General features: G+C 48.9%; 2 protein-coding genes and 1 long non-coding RNA gene across 5 annotated transcripts; 2 read left to right on the top strand and 1 right to left on the bottom strand.

The window, feature by feature from the left end:
• The first annotated feature begins 503 nt into the window (after positions 1 to 503).
• Positions 504 to 4,597, top strand: LOC146765907 (syncytin-2-like). Its single transcript, XM_085593532.1, has one exon. The coding sequence runs from the start codon at positions 893 to 895 to the stop codon at positions 2,258 to 2,260; it is 1,368 nt and encodes a 455-aa protein (XP_085449658.1). The 5' UTR covers positions 504 to 892; the 3' UTR covers positions 2,261 to 4,597.
• An 85-nt stretch (positions 4,598 to 4,682) lies between these two features.
• Positions 4,683 to 7,856, top strand: LOC116183127 (uncharacterized). Of its 3 annotated transcripts, none has more exons than XM_077789588.2 (2): positions 4,683 to 4,783; positions 5,421 to 7,856. In XM_077789588.2, the coding sequence occupies exon 2, from the start codon at positions 5,506 to 5,508 to the stop codon at positions 6,832 to 6,834; it is 1,329 nt and encodes a 442-aa protein (XP_077645714.2). In that variant the 5' UTR covers positions 4,683 to 4,783; positions 5,421 to 5,505; the 3' UTR covers positions 6,835 to 7,856. The 3 variants fall into 3 exon arrangements, with proteins under 3 accessions (XP_077645714.2, XP_085449656.1, XP_085449655.1); XM_085593530.1 differs by having other exon boundaries at positions 5,437 to 7,856; XM_085593529.1 differs by having other exon boundaries at positions 5,492 to 7,856.
• A 2,056-nt stretch (positions 7,857 to 9,912) lies between these two features.
• On the bottom strand, positions 9,913 to 15,104 carry LOC146765908 (uncharacterized). Its single transcript, XR_014958721.1, has 2 exons — positions 14,689 to 15,104; positions 9,913 to 13,673 (listed from the first exon to the last, which is right to left on the bottom strand). It is a non-coding gene; the product is annotated as an uncharacterized LOC146765908 (long non-coding RNA).
• Positions 15,105 to 22,562: the final 7,458 nt, after the last annotated feature.

Below are 22,562 nucleotides of genomic sequence, written 5' to 3' on the forward strand. Positions count from 1 at the left end.
ATTGCAGTAAACGTGTTGCCCGCTTTATGCAAACATGGAACATCACACACGTTACAGGGATTGCAAACTCCCCTACTGGACAGGCAATAGTAGAGAGAGCCAATGGAACTCTTAAACAATATCTGGAAAAATACACTGATACAGTCAGCGTGCAGGATAGGTTATTGAAATGCCTGTTTGTGCTTAATCACTTATGTATTTTTGGAGATGGGGGGTTACCCGCAGCAATTACTCATTTTGCCTCTAAAGCCCCTACCCCTCCGCAAATGGTAGTCAGGTATAGAGATCCAAAAACAGGAATTTGGCAAGGTCCAGCCAAAGTATTATACTGGGGCAGGGGCTATCTGTGTGTTTCTACACCAACAGGTACTGTGTGGGTCCCAGCTAAGTGGGTGCGGCCCACCAATGACCAGCCCGGAGCAGAGAAGGAGGCAGCGCCTACAGAGGACGATCTCCAGGATCCTGTATGAACTAGAAGAAGAGTTTCAGATTAAATTCCTGTTTGACTCGGAGAGAGAAGTTGAAGACTGCCTCTTGCCTCATTTAGCTAGAGACTTTGACCGCTTTTGTCCGCTTGCTTGCTTGACTTGCAATAGTTATGACCACCAATCTTGGGTAAAAATATATTGTGGAGGGTGCTCTCATCGTTGGTGGATTCATCAGCACCACCTTACCTCTGCATTCTGGTGTCTTACCTGTCAGCGCCAGTGGAGCTTTGACTCACCACAGCGCGCTTTAACACGACTAACAGGTCAGCCTATCAGGGAGAGCCTGAGATTAATAGAAAATACAGAAGACCTGGAATTAAGAAGGCTAGCTTGGAGGGTACAGCACTTAGTAGAGAAAATTCTAGGTGTTAAAAGGACAGGGATTATAGATTCCTGTTGTCAGAATGGTATCGGCATCCCCATTCAGTGGCAAGTTGACCCAGAGGAATGGGACACGCAGTGTAGGAGGTTTCGTCGTCTCAGCCGTGCTGCTAAGTTTGCAGGCATACGTCCCACCTCAACCTAAAACAAATGTATGGGTCACAATGGCAAATCTAACAGGGCAAGAGTCCATCTGTCTTGCTTTATCTTCCCCAGGCAATCCGTTCTCCACCTGCCTAGTCGGTCTACCATTGGATACATGGCCATGTCCTACACGTGTTCCAACTTGTGATAATTTAAATTTGAATACTACTGTAGATAATTGGGACAGGTGGGTGCCCTACTTACCGATCGCCCCGGCAGAACCCCAGGAGCTAGAGCTACTGGGGGCAGTTGGCATGGATTGCTGTTTGTACTTTAACTGGACAAGCAAGCAACAGAGAATCAATGAGTCTGCAATTGTCGTTAATTCCACTTTGCCAATTTACAGAAACAGTAGTATCTGGTGTCAGTACACGGCCAAAAAGGTTTCAAAGTCAACAAATAATCCGCTTTCTTTGCCCCGAGGAATATTCTTTATTTGTGGTGACAGAGCTTGGGCTGGCATACCTTCCAAAATAAAGGGAGGCCCTTGTTCGTTAGGAAGATTGTCATTGCTGACACCCAACACATCAATGATATTAGACATGGCTCGGCGTCATCATGGCAGCAGATTGCGACACAGTGTACATAACTTTGCCAGTAACTGTCAAGATAATGTTAGATTTTGGTCCCCTGAGGCGATTATTGCTGCCTCTTTCCTAGCGCCTGGTGTTGCCTCAGCAGGAGCATTAGCTCAACTCAACAAGCTGGGATGCTGGCTAGCTAAACAGACGAATGCTACATCGAAGGCCCTAAGTGACCTGCTTTTGGACGTAGACTCAGTAAGACATGCCACACTGCAGAATAGGGCGGCTATAGATTTCCTATTGCTAGCCCAAGGTCATGGTTGTGAGGAATTTGAAGGAATGTGCTGCATGAACTTATCTGATCACTCTACATCTATCCATAAGCAAATACGAAAATTGACCGAGCTAACTCAACAGTTGAAGGTGGAGGACGGATTGGGCTTGGAAGGCTGGCTGAAAGGATTGGGGATCGGACCATGGTTGAGGGACATCATCAAATATGGCATAATAGTTCTAAACATAATTGTGATACTTTTGCTTGTTTTGCCCTGTGTGTTTACTTGCTTACAAGGCTTGATGCAGCAGCTTTTGCAGAAAATGTTGAATGCACACCTTCTTGTCCAAAAGGAAAACGGGGGAGATGAAGAGAGCCTGATAGAGGAATGGTTGAACGACAAGGGACATGATACTGTAAAATTAATCCAAATAGGGAGGGCTACGTGACTGCTGCAAAGTTCGCATGGCCCTGAAGAATAGATGATGTGCAGAAAGCAGGATATTGAAATTGCTTAGTATGTAGAAGTAGATAGAGAAGAACAAAGGGGGTACTAAGCTGTTCTAACTGCAAGGCCAGCCGGACAGGCATGTATCGATCATAAAGATACTTTTAAGATAATAGTACAAGTCACATAGCAACCAATCATGAGCTTGGCTTTTGCAATATGTATGAGCTAATTAACGAACATATATAAACTGTGAAATCTGTTACAATAAACTGAGACTTGATGATCATGATATCATGAGTCTTGTCTCCCGCGGCATTTCCCTCTAACACCAGGAAGGTATTAGTTATCCCATTATGATCCCCTAGTCATGCCCAGTATATCCCAGTTGCCTCCAGCATGCATCCATTCCTTCCCAGTTCTTCCAATTTGCTTGCAGCATGATCCCAGTTTCACTCAGTTGCTCCCAGTAGCCCAAGGTGTGATCCCAGTTGCTTCCTTTCAACCCCAATATGATCCCAGTAAGCTCCAGTTTGATCCTAGACACATGCCAGCACTCCCAGTGTGGTGCCAGTATAATCCCAGTTACTTCCAGTCTCTCCCAGTATGGTCCCAACTGCCTCCAGTATGGTTCCAGTTGCTTCCCAGATCAAGCCAGTCAGCCCCAGTAAATACGTTTTGCTCCCAGCATGCTCCCAGTTGCTCCCAGTCACCCCCAGCATGGGGGATGATGTACAGGGTGTATTCCCTGTTGCCCTCAGATACTCCTGGTATTACTGCAATCACTCCCAGTATGACCCAAATATGACCCCAGTGTGCTCCCAGTTGTGAGGAGCACTGGACTCCAGGACAGTTTGGATGGACGGAGACGAGATCTCTGAAGTCTGGTCTTAGCATATGTGGCTTATTACAACGGGTGAAGTACCCTGCTTGGAGTTACCAGGTGCAACTCGTGGCAGGCCCTAGGGAGTGGGGGCGGGGAGAGGCAAGGGGTAGAGGGTGCTAGAGAGGGTCCCAAGAGGAAGTTCTAAGAGAGTGTCTGGTCCCTTGGACACTCCTTATCAGGGAGCTTCAAGGTGGGCTGGAACAAGACTTAGGCCAATGGGGTCACAGACACCTGATGCTTCAGGGGAAGAGTTACAGATGTGGGATGACCCATACATTGGGGTGAGATCGAACGGTCCATTTGACCTTTGGACCTACCTGTAGGTAAGGGGCATTGTTTAATCAGAAGGGGAGATTGCCTTCAACTGGCTGTACTATTGTTTTCTAGTTGTTCAGTAACTAAGGTTTGGTCTCTCAAACTTGTTACCGTCTCAATCTCTGTATTTTCTAAATCTCTTGCCAGGCAATCATATTTATAAGACTTTCCTATTTCATCTTCTCCAACACCCAGTCATTGCCAGTATGAACCAGTTGTGCTCCACGTGTCCAGTTGCTCTCTTTCACCCTCGCTTTTGTTGCAGTCACTCCCAGTATCTCCCAGTGTACCCCATTTCCCTCCAGCATGTTCCCAGTCACTCCCAGTTCCTTCCAGTATGATCGCATTTGTTCACAGCCATTCCCAGTCAGCCTCAGTGTATTTGCACTCATTGCCAGTATGATCCCAGCAGGATCCCAGTTCGTCCCAGTAAAAGCCCTGTGGTTTCCAATCACCCTGGCATACAGACAGTCACACCCAGCTCCTCCTAGTTGCTCCTGGCATGATCCCAGTTTCTCACAGCTGCTCCCAGTCACCCTCAGCATAATCCCAGTCACTCTCAGTGTATCCCATTTGCTGCTGACATGGTCTCAATTACCCCCTGCAGGCTCCTACTCACACCCAGTGTAATCCCAGTAGAGCCCAGTCCCTCCCAGTGCTGCCACTCCTGGCATCCCCCAGCCCTCTGTGTGTTCCCCCCTCCTGGCTGTCCCAGAGGAGCCCCAAGGGCCAGCAGTGCCCAGGCAGGGTCCCCAGCCAGCCCCTGTTTGGATGTGCAGCCCCCAGTTTTCCCAGTTTGCCTCTCCTTTGGTCCGGGCCGGGTTCCTCCCTGGAACAGCGGCTGGGAGCAGCCGAGAGCCCCGCGCTGCCCATCCCGACCTGTCCCGGCTCCATCCCCGCTCCTGCCGCGGGCTGCCGGGGCTGCGGGAACGGGAACCGAGGGCGCCGCTGCTGCTGGGGGAGGAGGAGGAGGGAGGGAAGGGCAGGGATGAAGGAGGAGCGGGAGATGGGCTTAGGGAGGAGGAGGAGGGAGGGAAGGGGAGGTGAGAGATGAAGGCGGAAAAGCAGGTGGGGTTAGGGCGGAGGAAGAGAAAGAGGAGGACGGATAGAAGGGGAGGAGTGGAGGAGGAGAAGGAGGGATGGAAGGGGAGGGATGGAAGCAGAAGAGAGAGGCTTAGAGAGGAGGAGGAGGGGGAAGGGAAGAAGTGGAAGAGGAAGAGGAGGGACAAAGGCGGATGAAGGAAAGGAGAAGGAAGTGCGCAGTCGTGTCCTCCGTGAATTCGCAGCCCCCACCTGTGGGATCATCGCCCCCCTATCCCGCAGGTGAGCTGGAAGCGGGAGCTCAGCCCAGATATCCAGGGGGTCCCTGGGTTGGGTTTTTTGGGGGGATGTTTGGAGAAGGAAGAACTGCAAAGCTGAGCGGAAAAGGCCCCTCGGGGGGACACTGGGGGGTCCCGGTGGCGGCTGCCGGCAGAGGCAGCCTGGAGGAGCAGAGCCCTGTGTTTCCCAGGAGCCCAAAGTGGGGAGCCAAGAGCCATTGGCGGGACCCCCAAGAGCCTGGAGAGGGGCACGGGGGACTCCTTGGAGCCCCTGCAGCCCAGAGCAGAGAAGAAGGGGAGAAGGGAGCCCGGGAGCCCAAAAGCCCCGGCAGCCCTCAATGGGGAGAGCCAAGAGGGGAGAGCTTTTGGGATTGCTGGGACTCCTGGCAGCCTGGGGAGGGCGGGCAGCGAGGAGAAGGGGGACCCCCAATCCAAGTGTGACCCCCGCAGCTGGGACAGGGGGGAGCCCCGAACAGCAAAGGGGAGGGAGCAGGGATGGAGAACTCCTGGGAGGCATTTTCAGGGCTGAATCTTGGTGTTTGGGAGGTTTTTATGGAGTCCAGGTGGCTGGTGACTTCTAGAGATGGGCTTGGACAGAGGAACCTTCAATGTGCTCATCCCTTGTTTTCCCCTAAAACCAGCATTTCCCTTTCCCAGCCCCTGGGAGGCTGCGAGGAAGAGGAAGAGCCTCTCCTTGTCCTTCCTCCCCCAGGGAAGGATCTGAGGATGGAGAGCATGGAGGACAAATCCCCTTGGCAGAACCTCGTGGAAGAGGCCGTTCTGAGCGGCTCCACGGTGCAGGAATCCAAAAGGGAGGAAAAACCCCAGAGATCCCACATGAGGAGGGGCTGCAAACTCAGATTGCGGGGATCTGAGGAAGAACCATCCACCCTGGGCTGGGAAGGCAGCCAGAGATCAAGCCAGAGCTCACAGCTGGTAGTCCATGAGCAGGCTCATGATGGGGAGAAGCCCCACAAGTGCTCGGAGTGTGGGAAGAGCTTCAGGTCAAGCTCCCACCTGATCAGCCACCAAAGGACCCACACTGGGGAGCGGCCCTACAACTGTGGGGAGTGTGGGAAGAGCTTCCGGTGGAGCTCCGCGCTGACCCTGCACGAGAGAATCCACACTGGGGAGAGGCCCTATGAGTGTGGGGAGTGTGGGATGAGCTTCAGACGGCGCTCCAACCTGATCAGGCACCAGGTGACACACACTGGGGAGAGGCCCTATGAGTGTGGGGAGTGTGGGAAAAGCTTCAGCCAGACCTTCAACCTGAACCAGCACCAGAGGAGCCACACTGGTGAGAGACCCTACAAGTGTGGGGAATGTGGGAAGAGCTTTAGCTACAATTCCACCCTGATCAAACACCAAATGATCCACACTGGAGAGAGGCCCTATCAGTGTTCCGAGTGTGGGAAGGGGTTTAAGACCAGCTCCAATCTCCTCCTGCACTATCGGATTCACACAGAGGAGAGGCCCTTCTGCTGCCCCGACTGCGGGAAGGGATTCACAGACAACTCCATCCTCATCCAGCATCGGCGCATCCACGCCAAGGAGAGGCCCTACGAGTGTGGGGAATGTGGGAAGAGCTTCACACGGAGCTCCCACCTGGTCAGCCACCAGATGATTCACACTAAGGAGAGGCCCTACCAATGTGGGCAATGTGGGAAGAGCTTCAAACTGAGCTCCAGCCTAATCCAGCACCAGAGGACCCACACTGGTGAGAGACCCTACGAGTGTGGAGAATGTGGGAAGAGCTTCAGCCACAATTCCACCCTGATCAGACACCAAATGATCCACACTGGGGAGACACCCTATGAGTGTTCCGAGTGTGGGAAGGGGTTTAGGACCAGCTCCCATCTCATCCTTCACTATCGGGGTCACACGGATGAGAGGCCCTTCTGCTGCCCTGACTGTGGGAAGGGATTCAAGTTCAACTCCACCCTCGTCAGGCACCGGCGCATCCACACTGGGGAGAAGCCCTATGAGTGTCCCCAGTGCAGGAAGAGGTTCTCCAGCAGCTCTCACTTGACCCAACACCAACAGAGTCACCAGTAAGGGAAGCCCTGCAAGTGCCCCAAGTGCGGGAAGAACTTCGTGCGCTGCTCCAATTCCATCCCCCACTGGAGGACCCACATTGGGCAGAGCCCTGGTGACCCACATTCCTTGTGATCCATGTTGGGAAGACACCTGGCTACTTATCCATTTGGTTTGACCTTAATTTTTTTCTCTTCTCAATCCCTCTGCACTCCAAAAGCCAAGAGGGATCAATCTGCCAGTTTAAAACCACTCAAATCCCACTGAAAACAAATGACTTTTAACATAAGGGCTCAATCCCACCTCACATTGCTTGTTCCCTCTCAAAAAAACTCAATCCCATGCTAAACTCACTTGATTTCACAGTTGCTGGATGAGATGGGGATGGGAGGAGATTGGGAGAAGTGGGATCCCAGTTAGGAGTGGTGGGATGAGGATGTTGTGGGGCCGGCTGGGTGGGATGTATTTGATAGCAAATAAAACTTTCTGCAGGAGAAGAGGAGAGCAGGAATCACGTGGCCCTGGCGCTGCCTGAAGTCACTGCAGCCCCAGGACCATTGCCCCCCATCCCACAGGTGCCCAGGGAGGGGGAGCTCAGCCCAAATATCCTGGGGGGTCCCTGTGATAGTAAAAGGGTTTTAAAATAATGGGGATTTGGGGAGTTAGAAGGAAAGTTAGGCTTAGTAGGCCCTGGGAAAGTATAGGCCTTGTACTTGCTAGAACTGCACCTGCATAGCTAGAGTATGATAAATGATACAATTGTTAGATGCGATGATTGTTTAGTAATTAAATATAATTACTGTTTATTCGTAAGAAGAATCATGAAAAACTGTGGTCAGGGGCCTAAGAAAGATCACAGGAAATTCATGCTTGAATAATATCAAAGTATACAATAGAACAATATAAGTTTAATAATTAATATGTAAGCTATATAACGATAGAATATAAAATATGTTCAGCTTGAAAGCCATGTCAGAGTTAGATTTGGGTCTGTACCCCTGATTCCCAGAGCTCTTCAATAAAAGCACCTGCATATAATCATATTCTGTGATTATATGTGTTCCTGAACACCAACACCACAACATCCCACAGCATTCTTTGTCCTGTCATTTTGAGTCCCTCACCCTCCATTTTGGGTCCATTCACCCTGTTTTGAGTACCACATCAAACAACCCAAAATACCCCAAAATTCCTCACCCATGATGCCCACTCCTTTTCCCCTCCTCTGCCCCAAGGCCCCCCTGGCACTTGGCCATAGAGCTGTCTCTGGTGGCATCAAGCTGCAGGATCTGGAGGGTGTCCCCAGCTGCTGCCTCCAGTAGCCCCTGCCATGACAGGTCCTGCATGGTGGCCATGACTGCAACCCCAGAAATTCTTTAGGGATCCCAAAAGTTCATCACAGATTCCAAAAACCCCATGGGAATCCCCTGCGACAGGTCCTGCTTGGTGGCCAGGACTGAAGATCCCAAAAACCCTAAAATACATCAGGGATCCCAAAATCCTGTGTTGGGGACAATCCCAGGATGTCCCACCCCCCTCTCCTCCTGGTATTTTTCGTGTCCCCTCCCACCCTCTCACCGAGGTATCGCTTCTGGGGGTCCCTGGCAAGCTGCACAGCCATGGCCAGGCTGATGCCTGAGGAGCAGTGTGGGCCAGGGGGTGGCCATGGTGTCACTTCCACTTCTCGGGCAAAGGCTTTTAATGGGATCAGCACTCACATGGCACTGGGAGCACTGGGACTGGGGTCATGATGGGGTGGAAAAAGTGGGGGCACACCCTGGGATGTCCCCAAAGCAGGGGGGACAAGGGGGAACCCACCTTCAGCTGCCTGGGGAGGTGGTGGAAAGTTGGGGGCATTCCTGGGGACAGCACAAAGTATGTGGTTGATCCCCCTCCCCTTCACCTGGAAGCCCCCCCTTCCCATCTCAGGGGACTTTGGGGACCCCAAAATTTGACCCCCCCCTCACCTGAGGATCCTAAATTCCTCCACCCCTGACATTTCCAGGGGATTTTGGGGACCCTAAATTTCACCCCCTCCTCATGTGAGGATCCCAAATCTGCCCCTTCCCCACTCCAGGGAACTGTGGGGACATCAAATCTTCCCCTCCCCAAGCAGCCAGAGCGAGCTCCCGGACTGGACACCAGGCATTGGAACCCCCGGGACCGGGCTCCAAGTTCTGTGACTGAGCACCAGGAACCCACCAAGGACCCCGAGAAAGGGCTCTAAGCTCTGGCACCAAGTGCCTGGGACCCCCACCCCGGACCTCCTGGAGATCCCTTGGGCTTCCCTCCAAGCACCAACACCAGATCCCAGACTCACCAGGGAACCCTGACCCAGGCTTTCTGCTCCAGTGTTGAGCACTGAAGACCCCCGAGATCCCCCCAGGACTCCTTCCATGGCCCTGGGATGTGCCTCCTGAGGCCCTGGGCTCCATGCCATGGTTCCGAACCCTGTGGAAGAGTCTCCACTCACACCCACAATCCAGAAGTCATCCCCAGGGAGGGGAATTTGGCATCCCCAGAGATCCTTTCAGGGTGGAAAGGGGAAGGTTTGGGGTCCCTAGAGACCCCTGGCAAAGGTCAACTAGGGGGTCCTGGGTGGATTTCAAGGGTCCTGAGGGTTTTTGGGGGTGGGATCCCAAACCTTCAGGTGAGTCCTCAAAACTTCAGGGGTGTCTCCAAATGCCAGGTGAGCAATTGATCCCTGGAGCAATTCCCTGAAGCTTTGGGGGAGATCTGAAAACTGGGGGGTGTCCCCAAGCCCCCGGCCCAACCATGGGCGGTTCAAGGGGCTTCCCAAAAATCACTGTGCAAGAACCACTCTATTATTTTCATAACCCCACCCACCCCTCCAATAAATCACAGCATAGAATGGAATTTTATTTGCATAACCCTGACAACAGGATTTCAAAATTCCCATTAAAAACATTTGCATAACCATGCCCACAATTGCACACAAAGTCTTTGTTCATTTCACACAGGGAGAGGAGTCCCCCTTGTTTTTTTCATAACCCCACCCACCCCTCCAATAAATCACAGCATAGAATGGAATTTTATTTGCATAACCCTTGTTAGAGGGAATGCCGCGGGAGACAAGACTCATGATATCATGATCATCAAGTCTCAGTTTATTGTGACAGATTACACAGTTTATATATGTTTGTTAATTAGCTCATACATATTGCAAAAGCCAAGCTCATGATTGGTTGCTATGTGACTTGTACTATTATCTTAAAAGTATCTTTATGATCGATACATGCCTGTCCAGCTGGCCTTGCAGTTAGAACAGCTTAGTACCCCTTTGTTCTTCTCTATCTACTTCTACATACCAAGCAGTTTCAATATCCTGCTTTCTGCACACCATCTACTCTTCAGGGCCATGCGACCTTTGCAGCAGTCACGTAGCCCTCCCTATTTGGATTAATTTTACAGTGTCATGTCCCTTGTCGTTCAACCATTCCTCTGTCAGGCTCTCTTCATCTCCCCCGTTTTCCTTTTGTATAAGAAGGTGTGCATTCAACATTTTTTGCAAAAGCTGCTGCATCAAGCCTTGTAAGCAAGCAAACACACAGGGCAAAACAAGCAAAAGTATCACAATTATGCTTAGAACTATTATGCTGTATTTGATAATGTCTCTTAACTATGGTCTGATCTCTAATCCTTTTCGCTATCTTTTTAAACTTAATCTATCTTCTACCTTCAACTGTTGAGTTAGCTTGGTCAATTTTCGTATTTGCTTATGGATAGATGTAGAATGATCAGATAAGTTCATACAGCACATTCCTTTAAATTCTTCACAACTATGACCTTGGGCTAGAAGAAGTAAATTAGTGGCAGCTGCTCTCTTTTGCAGAACTGCATGACAGATACTACTTATATTTGTGGCAAGCTCACTCAACATTTTAGATGGAATACTAATTTACTTTTTCTGTCCAGTAGGCTAGGATTTTCAATTGTGTGAGAGCTTGCACTGAAGCAACTCGTGGGGTGAAAAATGAGGTTATATTACAGAAGTGCACCCCACTTCATATTTCTCATGTTTTTGATTGTTCTGTTTAACATGAAAGGAACAAACTTAATTCTAAATACAAACTATATTTATGATAAACTTAATGTTATGCTTTTGATTATCTAATTGATTGTCCCTCTTTTTCTTTTGCCATTGAAAAGCAATGGTAAAATGAACAGAAAAATCACAGGCATTACTAAAACTCATTAAAACTTAGTAAAAAAGTCTATAACATAATTAAAAACACACTTATGAAAAAACCCAAAGTCTACAATCTTCTGTGGGTGAAACACAAATCTTTGCACAATCCACTTTTGCTGTGCATCCTCTGATTTACTTGTGGAGAGATTAGTGTTCTCTTGAAATTGATAAGTTTAACATTCTTCACTGAAATCTATCTAGATTTTGCACCTGCTAAAACACAAACAAACTCAACACTCCCCACAGGGACTGGAGGGAGCTCAATTCTGCTTCTTAAAATTTGCATGAAGAAATGGAAATATTAACATCTTTGTTATAAACATGAAAAAACATCAAGAACAAAACAATGTATATAGTAAAGAAACTAACAACAAATAAAAATCAATCAGTTAATACACAATTAATATTACATATAAAATCACAGTTACCAAGTGCTACACTATCAAATTGTCATCCCAGAGTCTGCAGCAGCTGATAAACCTTAAAACAACAGAGATCTGGATAAAACATGTCCGGATCATGTTTCTCCAAAACTCCTTTTGAGGCTCAGCTGCCTTACATGGTCAAATTGTTAAGCCAAAAGGACTTGAATACTTTTTGATGCAGAAAACACCTGGGTCAATCACACCATCCACGTAGAGCCAGAGCTTGGCCAGAGCTCAGACTCTAATTGGAGGATATATTTTAACACATTATAAAACAAAAGTCCTAGAAATAACAGTTATAAGTAAAAAACCTTATTATTAAAAATTTATCAAACTATCAAATAATTGAACCGGTCTAAAATCTCTTTTAAGATAAAAATTCTCTAAATGCAACAAACCTTTTCTTTAGAAATCTGAAAATTTGAAGTCTGAAATCTTGAACTAAAATTTGGATAATGAATTTTTAAAGGAAGATGAATTGCAGCTGTATAAAAGATTGGATAAAGAAAACACATGAGTAGTTAAAAAATCAAAAACACAGGATCCTGAAAAAACATCTTGTAATCAATCACCTAAAGAGATAATAAAACATATGAAAACTGACTGTAAATACTATAACAACACCTTAATACCTTAATAATAATTCTTATCACAAAAATCAGACAACTCACATTTTATGATCAACCTATTAACAAGAAATGTTTAAAATAGTTTAAGACAATCCTTTTAAAGCACTCATATAACATTAGTAACAATCACTACTTATCATTACTTACAAAAACTTAACAATCACTATTTATCGTATTATCTATAAAACTTAAAAATCACTATTACTTATATTATTATCTATAAAAACCCAAAGACAGAGATTACAAACTCAATACTAAAATTCCATCAGATGACATTTTCTCAACTCTTTGTTTTCAGAGACATTTTTGGTAATTACATCATTACTAACATTTCTATCTTTATATAGTGATTTTTATCTATATCATATTTGAAATAACATTGATTTACATAATGTTCATCCTTCTTGGTATCTTGGAAAACACTCGGTACTGCTGTACTTTTTCATTACGTCTTCTGACTCTTGTAAGAAATTGGGAAGATGCTGTTGAAATTTTTGCTGTAGTGTTGCGATCCCGCCATCGGTGGCGCTGCTGCTCTCGGCGTTGTCGCTGCCATGGCAACCAGGACTGTGCCGCCATCTCCGCCGCCATTGCTGGGCACTGCGGGGAGATGAGGGGCGGCGCCGCCTCGCTCCCGTCCTTGTTGTGTCACCTTCTGGATGGGAGAAGAGACACCACCGCCACGGCCGCGCCCCGCCTGCTCCGACTCCAGCGCGGCTGAGCCCCAGGAACGCCCCTCTCCCCCCTTGCGCTGTTGCTCGGCAACAAGGAGCCTTCCGTCTCTCGGCTGATGTCCGCTCCGCCCCGGGCTCGCCTCCGGCTCGGTGCTGGCCGGCCCCGCTCTGTCTGGCCCCGCGCCCGCTCCGTTCTACCTGATTCCCGTTCACAAAAAGTGAATTTGGGATCCCAGTCCCGTTGCCATAAAGCAATTTGGATCTCAATTTCCAGCACCTCAATGCTACTAGTGTCTATGGGAGGTACAGGCATTTCAGAAGCAGAGATGGGAATGGGAAAATTTGTGAGAACCGGAGGGTTTGGCTCACTGGAGAGAAGCGAGGGTTTACATTCCTTATTTTTCTCCAGAGCTGTCCGTATCACTTCCACTGCCCTCTTTTCTGCCTGACACATTAGCAATTCGTTATCAACCACTCTCCAAAGTTTACTCATTTTCTTGTCCGGTTTATCCTCATCTAACACTAATTCCCACAATTTATCCCTATATCTTCTCCATTCTGAAAGTTTATGAACACTATGGGGGTTAATGAAAAAGCCGTAAGACTCAGCATGATGCAATAGTGAAGGGAGATCCTTATCTAAGTCAATCCCCCTAATCTGCCTTTTTCTAAGAGAAGCACTAAATAAATCATATGCTGCTTGCCTTTCCGTGATTACGTCGGTACCGTTGCTGGCTCCTTCAGGCTTCGGCAGCACGTATCGGCTGAGCTCGCCGCTGCGGTCACTCAGGGCGCGGAGCAACGCGTTTCGGCTCTTTCGCCGTCCTTCCAGCTGCAGGACCCGAACCCCAACGCAGCACCCCTCTCGCCTTAGGCTCGGATCAGGTCCCTGCTTTCGGGCACCAGTTGTTAGAGGGAAATGCTGCGGGAGACAAGACTCATGATATCATGATCATCAAGTCTCAGTTTATTGTGACAGATTACACAGTTTATATATGTTTGTTAATTAGCTCATACATATTGCAAAAGCCAAGCTCATGATTGGTTGCTATGTGACTTGTACTATTATCTTAAAAGTATCTTTATGATCGATACATGCCTGTCCAGCTGGCCTTGCAGTTAGAACAGCTTAGTACCCCTTTGTTCTTCTCTATCTACTTCTACATACCAAGCAGTTTCAATATCCTGCTTTCTGCACACCATCTACTCTTCAGGGCCATGCGAACTTTGCAGCAGCCACGTAGCCCTCCCTATTTGGATTAATTTTACAGTATCATGTCCCTTGTCGTTCAACCATTCCTCTGTCAGGCTATCTTCAAACCCTGACAACAGGATTTCAAAATTCCCATTAAAAACATTTGCATAACCATGCCCACAATTGCACACAAAGTCTTTGTTCATTTCACACAGGGAGAGGAGTCCCCCTTGTTTTATGGAGATGTCTCCACAAGAAAACAGTTCTCTAGTGGCTTTTCATTTCCACAAATAGCAGCTGCCCAGGAATCTGCACTCATGAAGTCCCTCCCATCTTTAATAGCCTTTCCACAGCTGTGTTTGGGCCATGTCAACTTATGGGGTACTATTTTAAAGATGAGCTGTTCAAGAGCAAAGTTCCCTTTATCTGTCTCTCAGATCATCTCTGGAACAGAGGTCTTCTTCTTTCCCTGTGGGCAAAGGGTCTCCATCTCTCTTCTCTCTTCTCTCTGTTCAAACTTATCATGTGATCACAGCTACTTCAATGTCTGCTTGCTTTAACATAGATGCGTTTGTTCATATCTACAATTTGAACACTTCATACTTTTCAATGAGTTACAGGGAAAAAGAGTCTGATGTATCAATTATATCTTCTCCATAGCTTTACAAGAGGATTTCAACCCAAAACCTAAGGCATCTCCTCATTCCCCTTTCATCTGGGACTTGATTGTTTCTTTACTGACCTTGGTGCGTTCCTATTATTCTTCTACGTGTCTTCACTCTGTCCTTTTCTCTCACCCAAGGGAGCATTGAAGGTCTGCAAGTCTCATCTGTGTGCTGAAAGAGTCAATATCTTGCCTGGGGCCTGCAGATGTTCACATGATCTCTGCTGGGCAGTGGCCAAAGCAGTCACAATGGTGGCTTTTCAGACCACACTGGGGGCTGTGTCAGGATCTCAGGGGGCCCAGCTAGAACAGCAGCGGCACTCTGGCCGCATGGCTGGTCTCCAGCCCTGCTGTGTTTAATTCCAACCATGGGGCTGTTTTCTTCACAGACTGCAGGGCCGCCTTAGGGTTTCTTTTGGTGGCCGCACTGGGTGGAGGGCCAGGATCTCAGCAGCCGGGCTAGGACTCAGCAGCCAATGGCCTCCCCTTCACCACCCTGCAGCCACTGCCCGCCCCAGACTCCCCACCAGACCATGATGGCGTGGCAGAGCGGGCCTGGCCTGGGCCACGTCTCCTTGCCTGTTCAAGGCCAGAAGAAAAAGAGAGAATTCCTGTAGTTTTTAGTTTTAAAATGTGAATTTCACAAAGGCAGATCTAGCTTTTAATTGGCTTATTAACATGCCTATTCTCAAAGCTAGCCAGCAATTGGTTTTGTTAGGCACAGAGGAAGTTCTCAGCAGCTCCTCTCAGAAAAATCACTTCCATGGGTGGCTCCAGTGCAAAACCAGCACACTTCCCTTTCCTTCTTCTCTCTGCTTCCAGCTGGGAATGTGCTGGAAAATGTCCAGCAAAGCCACCTTTGCTGCATGCTCTGGGACCCACACAGCTGCTGGACCTTGTCTGGCCCTGCACAGCTCCTTGGGAGGCACGGCAGGAGCAGCACCCTGGGAGCTGCAGAAATGCCCATCTGGGATCCATGGCACACACTCACAGGGGCTGGAATTCCAATTCCCAGCAAGGAAAAGATGTTCCTGCCCATGAAGGCAAAGCTCTTGAGAAGGAGCCAAAAGCCAAGTGCAGCAAGATCCTACAGTGACATTTCACTGCCAGCCTTCCTAACTTCCCCCATGGTTGTTGTAGCTCCTGCACTGGGTATTTAGTCAGGGTGGGTCTTTTGTGGCAGCTGCCCTGGCTCAAGGGAGACACGGAGAGAGAAATATAGCAGGCAAAGAGAGGCAGGAGAGAAAGGAGGACACAAACACAATCAGCTGAGAAGATGGCACTCTGAAAATCAGAACCACAACTGACTGAAAATCAATGGGATGGAAAGAAATAATTTTGCAACTTGTATTTCCTATCAAAATACAATTTCCTCCCTTTCTCACAAACCTCCTCCTGGTGTCATTCAGCAGGGCTGTCAGAAAGTTCTTCATTCTGAGTGGATGTTGCAGGCTGCAGCCACAAGGAAACAGGGAATGGGGATTCTCCTGCTCCTGGGGAGTTTGACATCCTCAGCTGAGGAGAGGACGAGGCACCAGAAGAAAAGGGCAGCTGGGCTTCACCTTTCCACAGAGGAGGGGGAAAAAAAATCTCTTCTCACATCTGTAGATGCTCCCACAGGGATGTGAAGGCTGATCCCTGACTCCCAAGGATTACAGTCCAGGCTGTCCTCAGCAAATGCTCTCCTGGTATTGAGGGGCAGAGTGAGAGCACCTGGATCTTGGAGCACCCAGCTGCCCCCATGTTTAGAGGTGCCTGAGGAGGGCTGGGACACTGGCAGGGACATCCTGCAGTGACATTCCCCCATCCCACTCTGCATGTGCTCAGTCCCAAACCTGACCCTCATCCTGGTCTCAATCTCACTCCATGTTTGGACACACTCACAGTTCTGTGTTTAATCTCATCCCAGTGGCAGATTTGTCTATGCCCAGACCCAATCCTAACCCCAGCCCTAAAGCCAATCCTATGTCTAGCCTTAACCCCAATCTCAGCTCTAATCCAAATCTCAGCCCCAACTCCAGCCCCAGTTCCTTCCTAAATCCTCAGTCCCCAACCAAATCTATCTTTTTGGGTCTGCTCCACCAGTTCTCAAAGGGTTAAGATCCTCTCTAAGTGCTAATGATACCATACAATGGGTGGTGTTGCTGATAGTCCTGTTATATTTAGCACTCAGAGATAAGGGAAGATTAACCTGAATAACTACCCTCACACCTACACCAGAGGCTAGGTATGCTCCTGCAGAACCTGACACTGCCCCAGAGACTCGAGATGCTGCTGCTCCAGAGCCTGACCCTACCCCACAGCCCACCTCAGAAATGAACCACCCAGATTGGGTGAGGGTTCTGGTTAAGGAGATACGAGAGATGCTGAAGGAGTGCATTTCCCCAGCTGGTGAGAAACCGGCCCTTTGCCTTGAGGAGGGACAATCTAATAGTACAGCTGTGGAACCCACAAATGTTACAACTGTCCAGGTTCCAGCTGAACCACAAAGGCAGTCACGGCCAGCAGCAGTTTCCCCGGTAGAAACAAGGAAGTCTAAGATGAAAGCAGAGCACCCTGCAGATAGGGACAGGAATGGAGGAAACTCACAACCCACAGGGGAGCCAGAGATTGCTATCATCACCAAGTCCCTGACGTATGAAAGTCTTCGTAATCTGCATAAAGACATTGTGAGACGAGGGCGTGAGGCTTATACTACTTGGTTACTCCAGGTTTGGGATCTTATGGGTACAGGCGTGCAGCGGGACGGTGGTGAGGCAAGGAACTTGGGACCCTTGACCCAGGACTTGGGTATAAATCAGACTTTTGTAAGGGAACCAGGGTCCCTTTCTCTCTGGGAGTGGCTCTTAATGAGTATCAGGGAGAGGTTTGTCCACAGAGAGAGAATGCAGGAGCACCATCATAGAATGCGCTGGAAGACCCTCGAGGAAGGGATCCAACAGCTGAGGGAAGTGGCAGTATTGGAGGTACTCTTTGGGAGGGATGGACGACACAATAATGACTCCCGACAAGGTCAGGTGTACAGGACAAATGCTGTGGAGTGTAGCAAATCTTGGGCCATCTCAATACACCACTTTCATTGCAACAATCAATGCTGATGCTCACCGAGAGACAGTGGGCTCTGTTGCCAACAAACTTAGGAATGATGAGAGTATGATTAATGGCCCAATGCAGGCTCATATCTCAGCTGTGATTAAGGAGTTTAAAGGGGAGATGAGGGAGGAGATAAGGAAGGTTAATACAGCACCCGTGAGAGTCACAGGCCCCAGAATCAGCGCCCAACAATCCCCAGCTAGAGAGAGAGGGTACACCCCAAGGGCTAATCTGTGGTTCTTCCTGCGTGACCATGGGGAAGACATGGGGAGGTGGGATGGGAAACCCACTTCTGTCCTGGCAGCATGGGTCCATCAACTCAAGGAGGGAAACTCTAACCGGGGGAGTTCCACCAAAGTGAAGGTAGCCTCAACCTCCTGTGACCAAGCTTGTGGGTACGATCTGTCAGACCCCCTTGAAGGGACCTCTAGTATGTATGCCCAGGAAAGGAATGATAACCAGTGTTAGAGGGGCCCTGTCTCTAGCCAGGGAGAGGCACGGGAAAACCGGATCTTCTGGACAGTGTGGATCCGATGGCCTGGCACATCATAGCCACAAAAATATGATGCTTTAGTTGATACTGGTGCACAGTGTACTCTGATACCATCGGGACATGTGGGGGCAGAGCCTGTTTCCATTGCTGGTGTGACAGGGGGATCACAACAATTGACTCTGGTGGAAGCCGAGGTGAGCCTGACTGGGAAGGAGTGGAAGAAACATCCTATAGTGACTGGCCCAGATGCTCCATGTATCCTAGGCATAGACTTCCTCCGGAACGGCTATTACAAAGACCCAAAGGGACTCAGGTGGGCTTTTGGAATAGCCGCTGTAGAAGCAGAAGACATTAAGCAATTGAACACCTTGCCTGGACTGTCAGAAAACCCCTCTGCAGTAGGACTCCTAAGGGTGGAAGAACAACGCGTGCCAATTGCAACCTCAACAGTGCACCGCCAGCAGTATCAGACAGATCAAGATGCCGTGATCCCCATCCACAAAATGATTCGGGAGCTGGAGAGCCAAGGGGTGGTCAGCAAAACCCACTTGCCCTTCAACAGCCCCATCTGGCCTATGCGCAAATCTGACAAAGAATGGAGATTGACTGTGGACCATCGTGGCTTAAATGAAGTGACTCCACTGCTGAGCGCTGCTGTACCGGACATGCTGGAACTCCAGTACGAGCTGGAGTCCAAGGCAGCAAAGTGGTATGCCACCATTGATATTGCTAATGCGTTTTTCTCCATTCCTCTGTCAGCAGAATGCAGGCCTCAGTTTGCTTTCACCTGGAGGGGCGTGCAGTACACCTGGAACCGACTGCCCCAGGAGTGGAAACAAAGCCCCACCATCTGCCATGGACTGATCCAGACTGCACTAGAAAAAGGTGAGGCTCCAGAACACCTGCAATACATTGATGACATCATTGTGTGGGGGAGCACAGTGGCAGAAGTGTTTGAGAAAGGTGAGAGGATCATCCAGATACTACTAGAAGCTGGCTTCGCCATCAAGAAGAGCAAAGTCAAGGGACCTGCCTGAGAGATCCAGTTCCTGGGAGTGAAATGGCAGGATGGACGGCGCCAGATTCCCACTGAGGTCATCAACAAGATCACAGCTATGTCCCCACCAACCAGCAAAAAGGAAACACAAGCTTTCCTAGGTGCCATAGGTTTCTGGAGAATGCACATTCCCGAGTATAGCCAGATTGTGAGCCCTCTTTATCTGGTTACCCGAAAGAAGAATGATTTCCACTGGGGCCCTGAGCAGCAACAAGCCTTCACCCAGATCAAGCAGGAGATCGCTCATGCGGTAGCCCTTGGCCCAGTCAGGATGGGACCAGAGGTCAAGAATGTGCTCTACTCTGCAGCCGGGAACCATGGGTTGTCCTGGAGCCTTTGGCAGAAAGTGCCTGGGGAGACTCGAGGCCGACCACTGGGATTCTGGAGCCAAAGTTACAGAGGGTCTGAAGCCAACTACACTCCCACAGAGAAGGAAATCTTGGCTGCCTTTGAAGGAGTTCAAGCCGCCTCGGAGGTAATTGGCACAGAAGCACAACTCCTTCTGGCACCCCGACTACCGGTGCTGGGGTGGATGTTTAAAGGAAAGGTTCCCTCTACCCACCATGCCACTGACGCCACATGGAGCAAATGGATTTCCCTCATCACTCAACGCGCCCGTATTGGAAACCTGAATCGCCCTGGGATTTTGGAGATAATTACGAACTGGCCAGAAGGTGAAAACTTTGGTCTCACTGATGATGAGGAGCAGGTACAAGTGACAAGGGCTGAAGAGGCTCCACCATACAACCAACTACCAGCAGAGGAGACCTGCTACGCTCTTTTCACTGACGGCTCCTGTCGCATTGTAGGGATGAACCGGAAGTGGAAAGCAGCCGTATGGAGCCCCACACGCCAAGTTGCACAAGCTACAGAAGGAGAAGGTGGATCAAGCCAACTCGCTGAGCTCAAGGCCGTTCAGCTGGCTCTGGAGATTGCTGAAAGGGAGAAGTGGCCAAAGCTCTACCTTTATACTGATTCATGGATGGTAGCCAATGCTCTGTGGGGCTGGCTGGGAAGGTGGAGGAAGGCCAACTGGCAATGTAGAGGAAAGCCAATCTGGGCTGCTGATATATGGAAAGACATTGCCTCTCGAGTGGAAAAGCTAACGGTGAAAGTCCGTCATGTAGATGCCCATGTCCCCAAAAGTCAGGCTAATGAGGAGCACCGAAACAACGAGCAGGTAGATCAGGCAGCAAAAATAGAGGTGTCAAAGATAGACTTAGATTGGCACCATAAGGGGGAGTTGTTCCTGGCTCGATGGGCTCATGATGCCTCAGGTCATCAGGACAGAGATGCCACCTACAAGTGGGCACGAGACCGAGGGGTGGATCTAACCATGGACAGTGTTTCCCAGGTTATCCATGACTGTGAGACGTGTGCTGCCATCAAACAGGCCAAGAGAGTGAAGCCCCTATGGTATGGTGGGCGGTGGTCCAAGTACAAGTATGGGGAGGCCTGGCAGATTGACTACATCACACTGCCCCAGACACGCCAAGGCAAGCGCTACGTGCTGACCATGGTAGAAGCCACCACTGGATGGCTGGAGACTTTCCCTGTACCTCATGCCACTGCCCGGAACACCATCTTAGGCTTGGAAAAGCAAGTCCTGTGGAGACACGGCACACCTGAGAGAATTGAGTCTGACAACGGCACCCATTTCAAGAACAGCCGTATCAACACCTGGGCCATAGAACATGGTATCGAATGGATATATCATATTCCCTATCATGCTCCAGCTGCCGGCAAAGCTGAACGGTACAACGGACTCCTTAAGACTACCCTAAAGGCACTTGGTGGGAGAACATTTAGAAACTGGGAAATTAACCTGGCAAAAGCAACCTGGATGGTCAACACCCGAGGGTCTGTCAATCGAACTGGCCCTGCCCAGTCAGAACCCTTACACACAGTAGATGGAGATAAGGTCCCTGTAGTACATATGAAAGGTATTTTAGGAAAAACTGTTTAGATTAATCCCACCTCAGGCAAAGACCAACCCATTCATGGGATTGTCTTTGCTCAAGGACCTGTTTACACTTGGTGGGTAATGCAGAAAGATGGGGAGACCCACTGTGTACCACAGGGAAACTTGGTCTTAAGTGAGAACTGGGTGTAAGATTTCATGGTGTGCAGATGGAAATAGAATAAGGGGTGGATAATGTCCTGGTTTGTAAGATATTCTATTTGCCATCTGTTGAAGGTTGGGCAGGTTGTTATCTTTTCCAAGAACAATGGTTTGCTTCGAAGAGGTAATGGTTTGTTAATGGGCCATTGACTGATTCAATGCAGGGCTGGTAACGTAATACCATCCCATTGTGAGATGCTCCACCCAGAGGGGGAAGCCAAGCACTCTTTTATTGGATAAAAGGAGTACCTTTTGGGGGACAGAGCAGCTCTCTCTTTGCAAGATTTCCCTGAGAAGCAGCTCCTTCGGTGGGATTCCCAGGGAAGCGGCTGGAGCGCGGTGAGGCGGCGGCGGCGGAGCTCGGAGGCAACCCCGGCGCAGAGGAAGACCGGCCCAACTGCCACCAGATCTTCAGAGAAAACTATACCCTTTCTAAAGATCACCACTTCAGCTGAAATTCATCAGCCACTGCAAGAGGAGCAGCTGTCATTTCAACCGGATTGCTAGCAACACCCGAATCCTCAGGTTGTGGACTTTATCACTAGTTTTGTTTGTACTGATTGCATTTGCTTTTTTAAAATTTTTATCTAGTTTTCTCCTAGTAAAGAAGTGTTACTCCCATTCCCATATCTTTGCCTGAGAGCCTTTAATTTAAAAATCCTGGTAATTCGGAGGGAGGGTGTTTACCTTCTCCATTGCACAGGAGGCTTTTCCCCTCCTTCACAGACTCCTGTCTTGTCAAACCAAGACACTGTGTTTTCAGTTCTAATTTCTGAGGCGTTACCAAGCTTTGAGACAATGTCCATCTCAAGTATTTCCAAGGAGGAGTTAACTGTATTTTCTCTGGGGCCACAACAAGCTTAAAACATCCCAGCAAATTTTGTACATGCTTAACCTGTTGACTCGTAAATGACTTAGGTTGAGCAATCAAAATACCATCCATATAGTGATAAATAATAGCTTGTGGCCACTGTTGCCTCAATGGTTGTAATGCAGAATCTACGTAAAGTTGACATAAAGTAGGGCTGTTACGCATACCCTGAGGCAAAACCGTCCATTGAAATTGTTGATCTGGACCTTCTCTGTTCAGAGCTGGCAAGGTAAATGCAAAGCGCTTTGTATCCCTGTCATGCAAAGCTATTGTAAAAAAGGAATCTTTGAGGTCTATTATCAATAGAGGCCATCCT

Source organism: Lonchura striata, chromosome 16 (assembly GCF_050655825.1).
Source record: "Lonchura striata isolate lonStrDom1 chromosome 16, ASM5065582v1, whole genome shotgun sequence".
Lineage (NCBI taxonomy): Eukaryota > Metazoa > Chordata > Aves > Passeriformes > Estrildidae > Lonchura > Lonchura striata.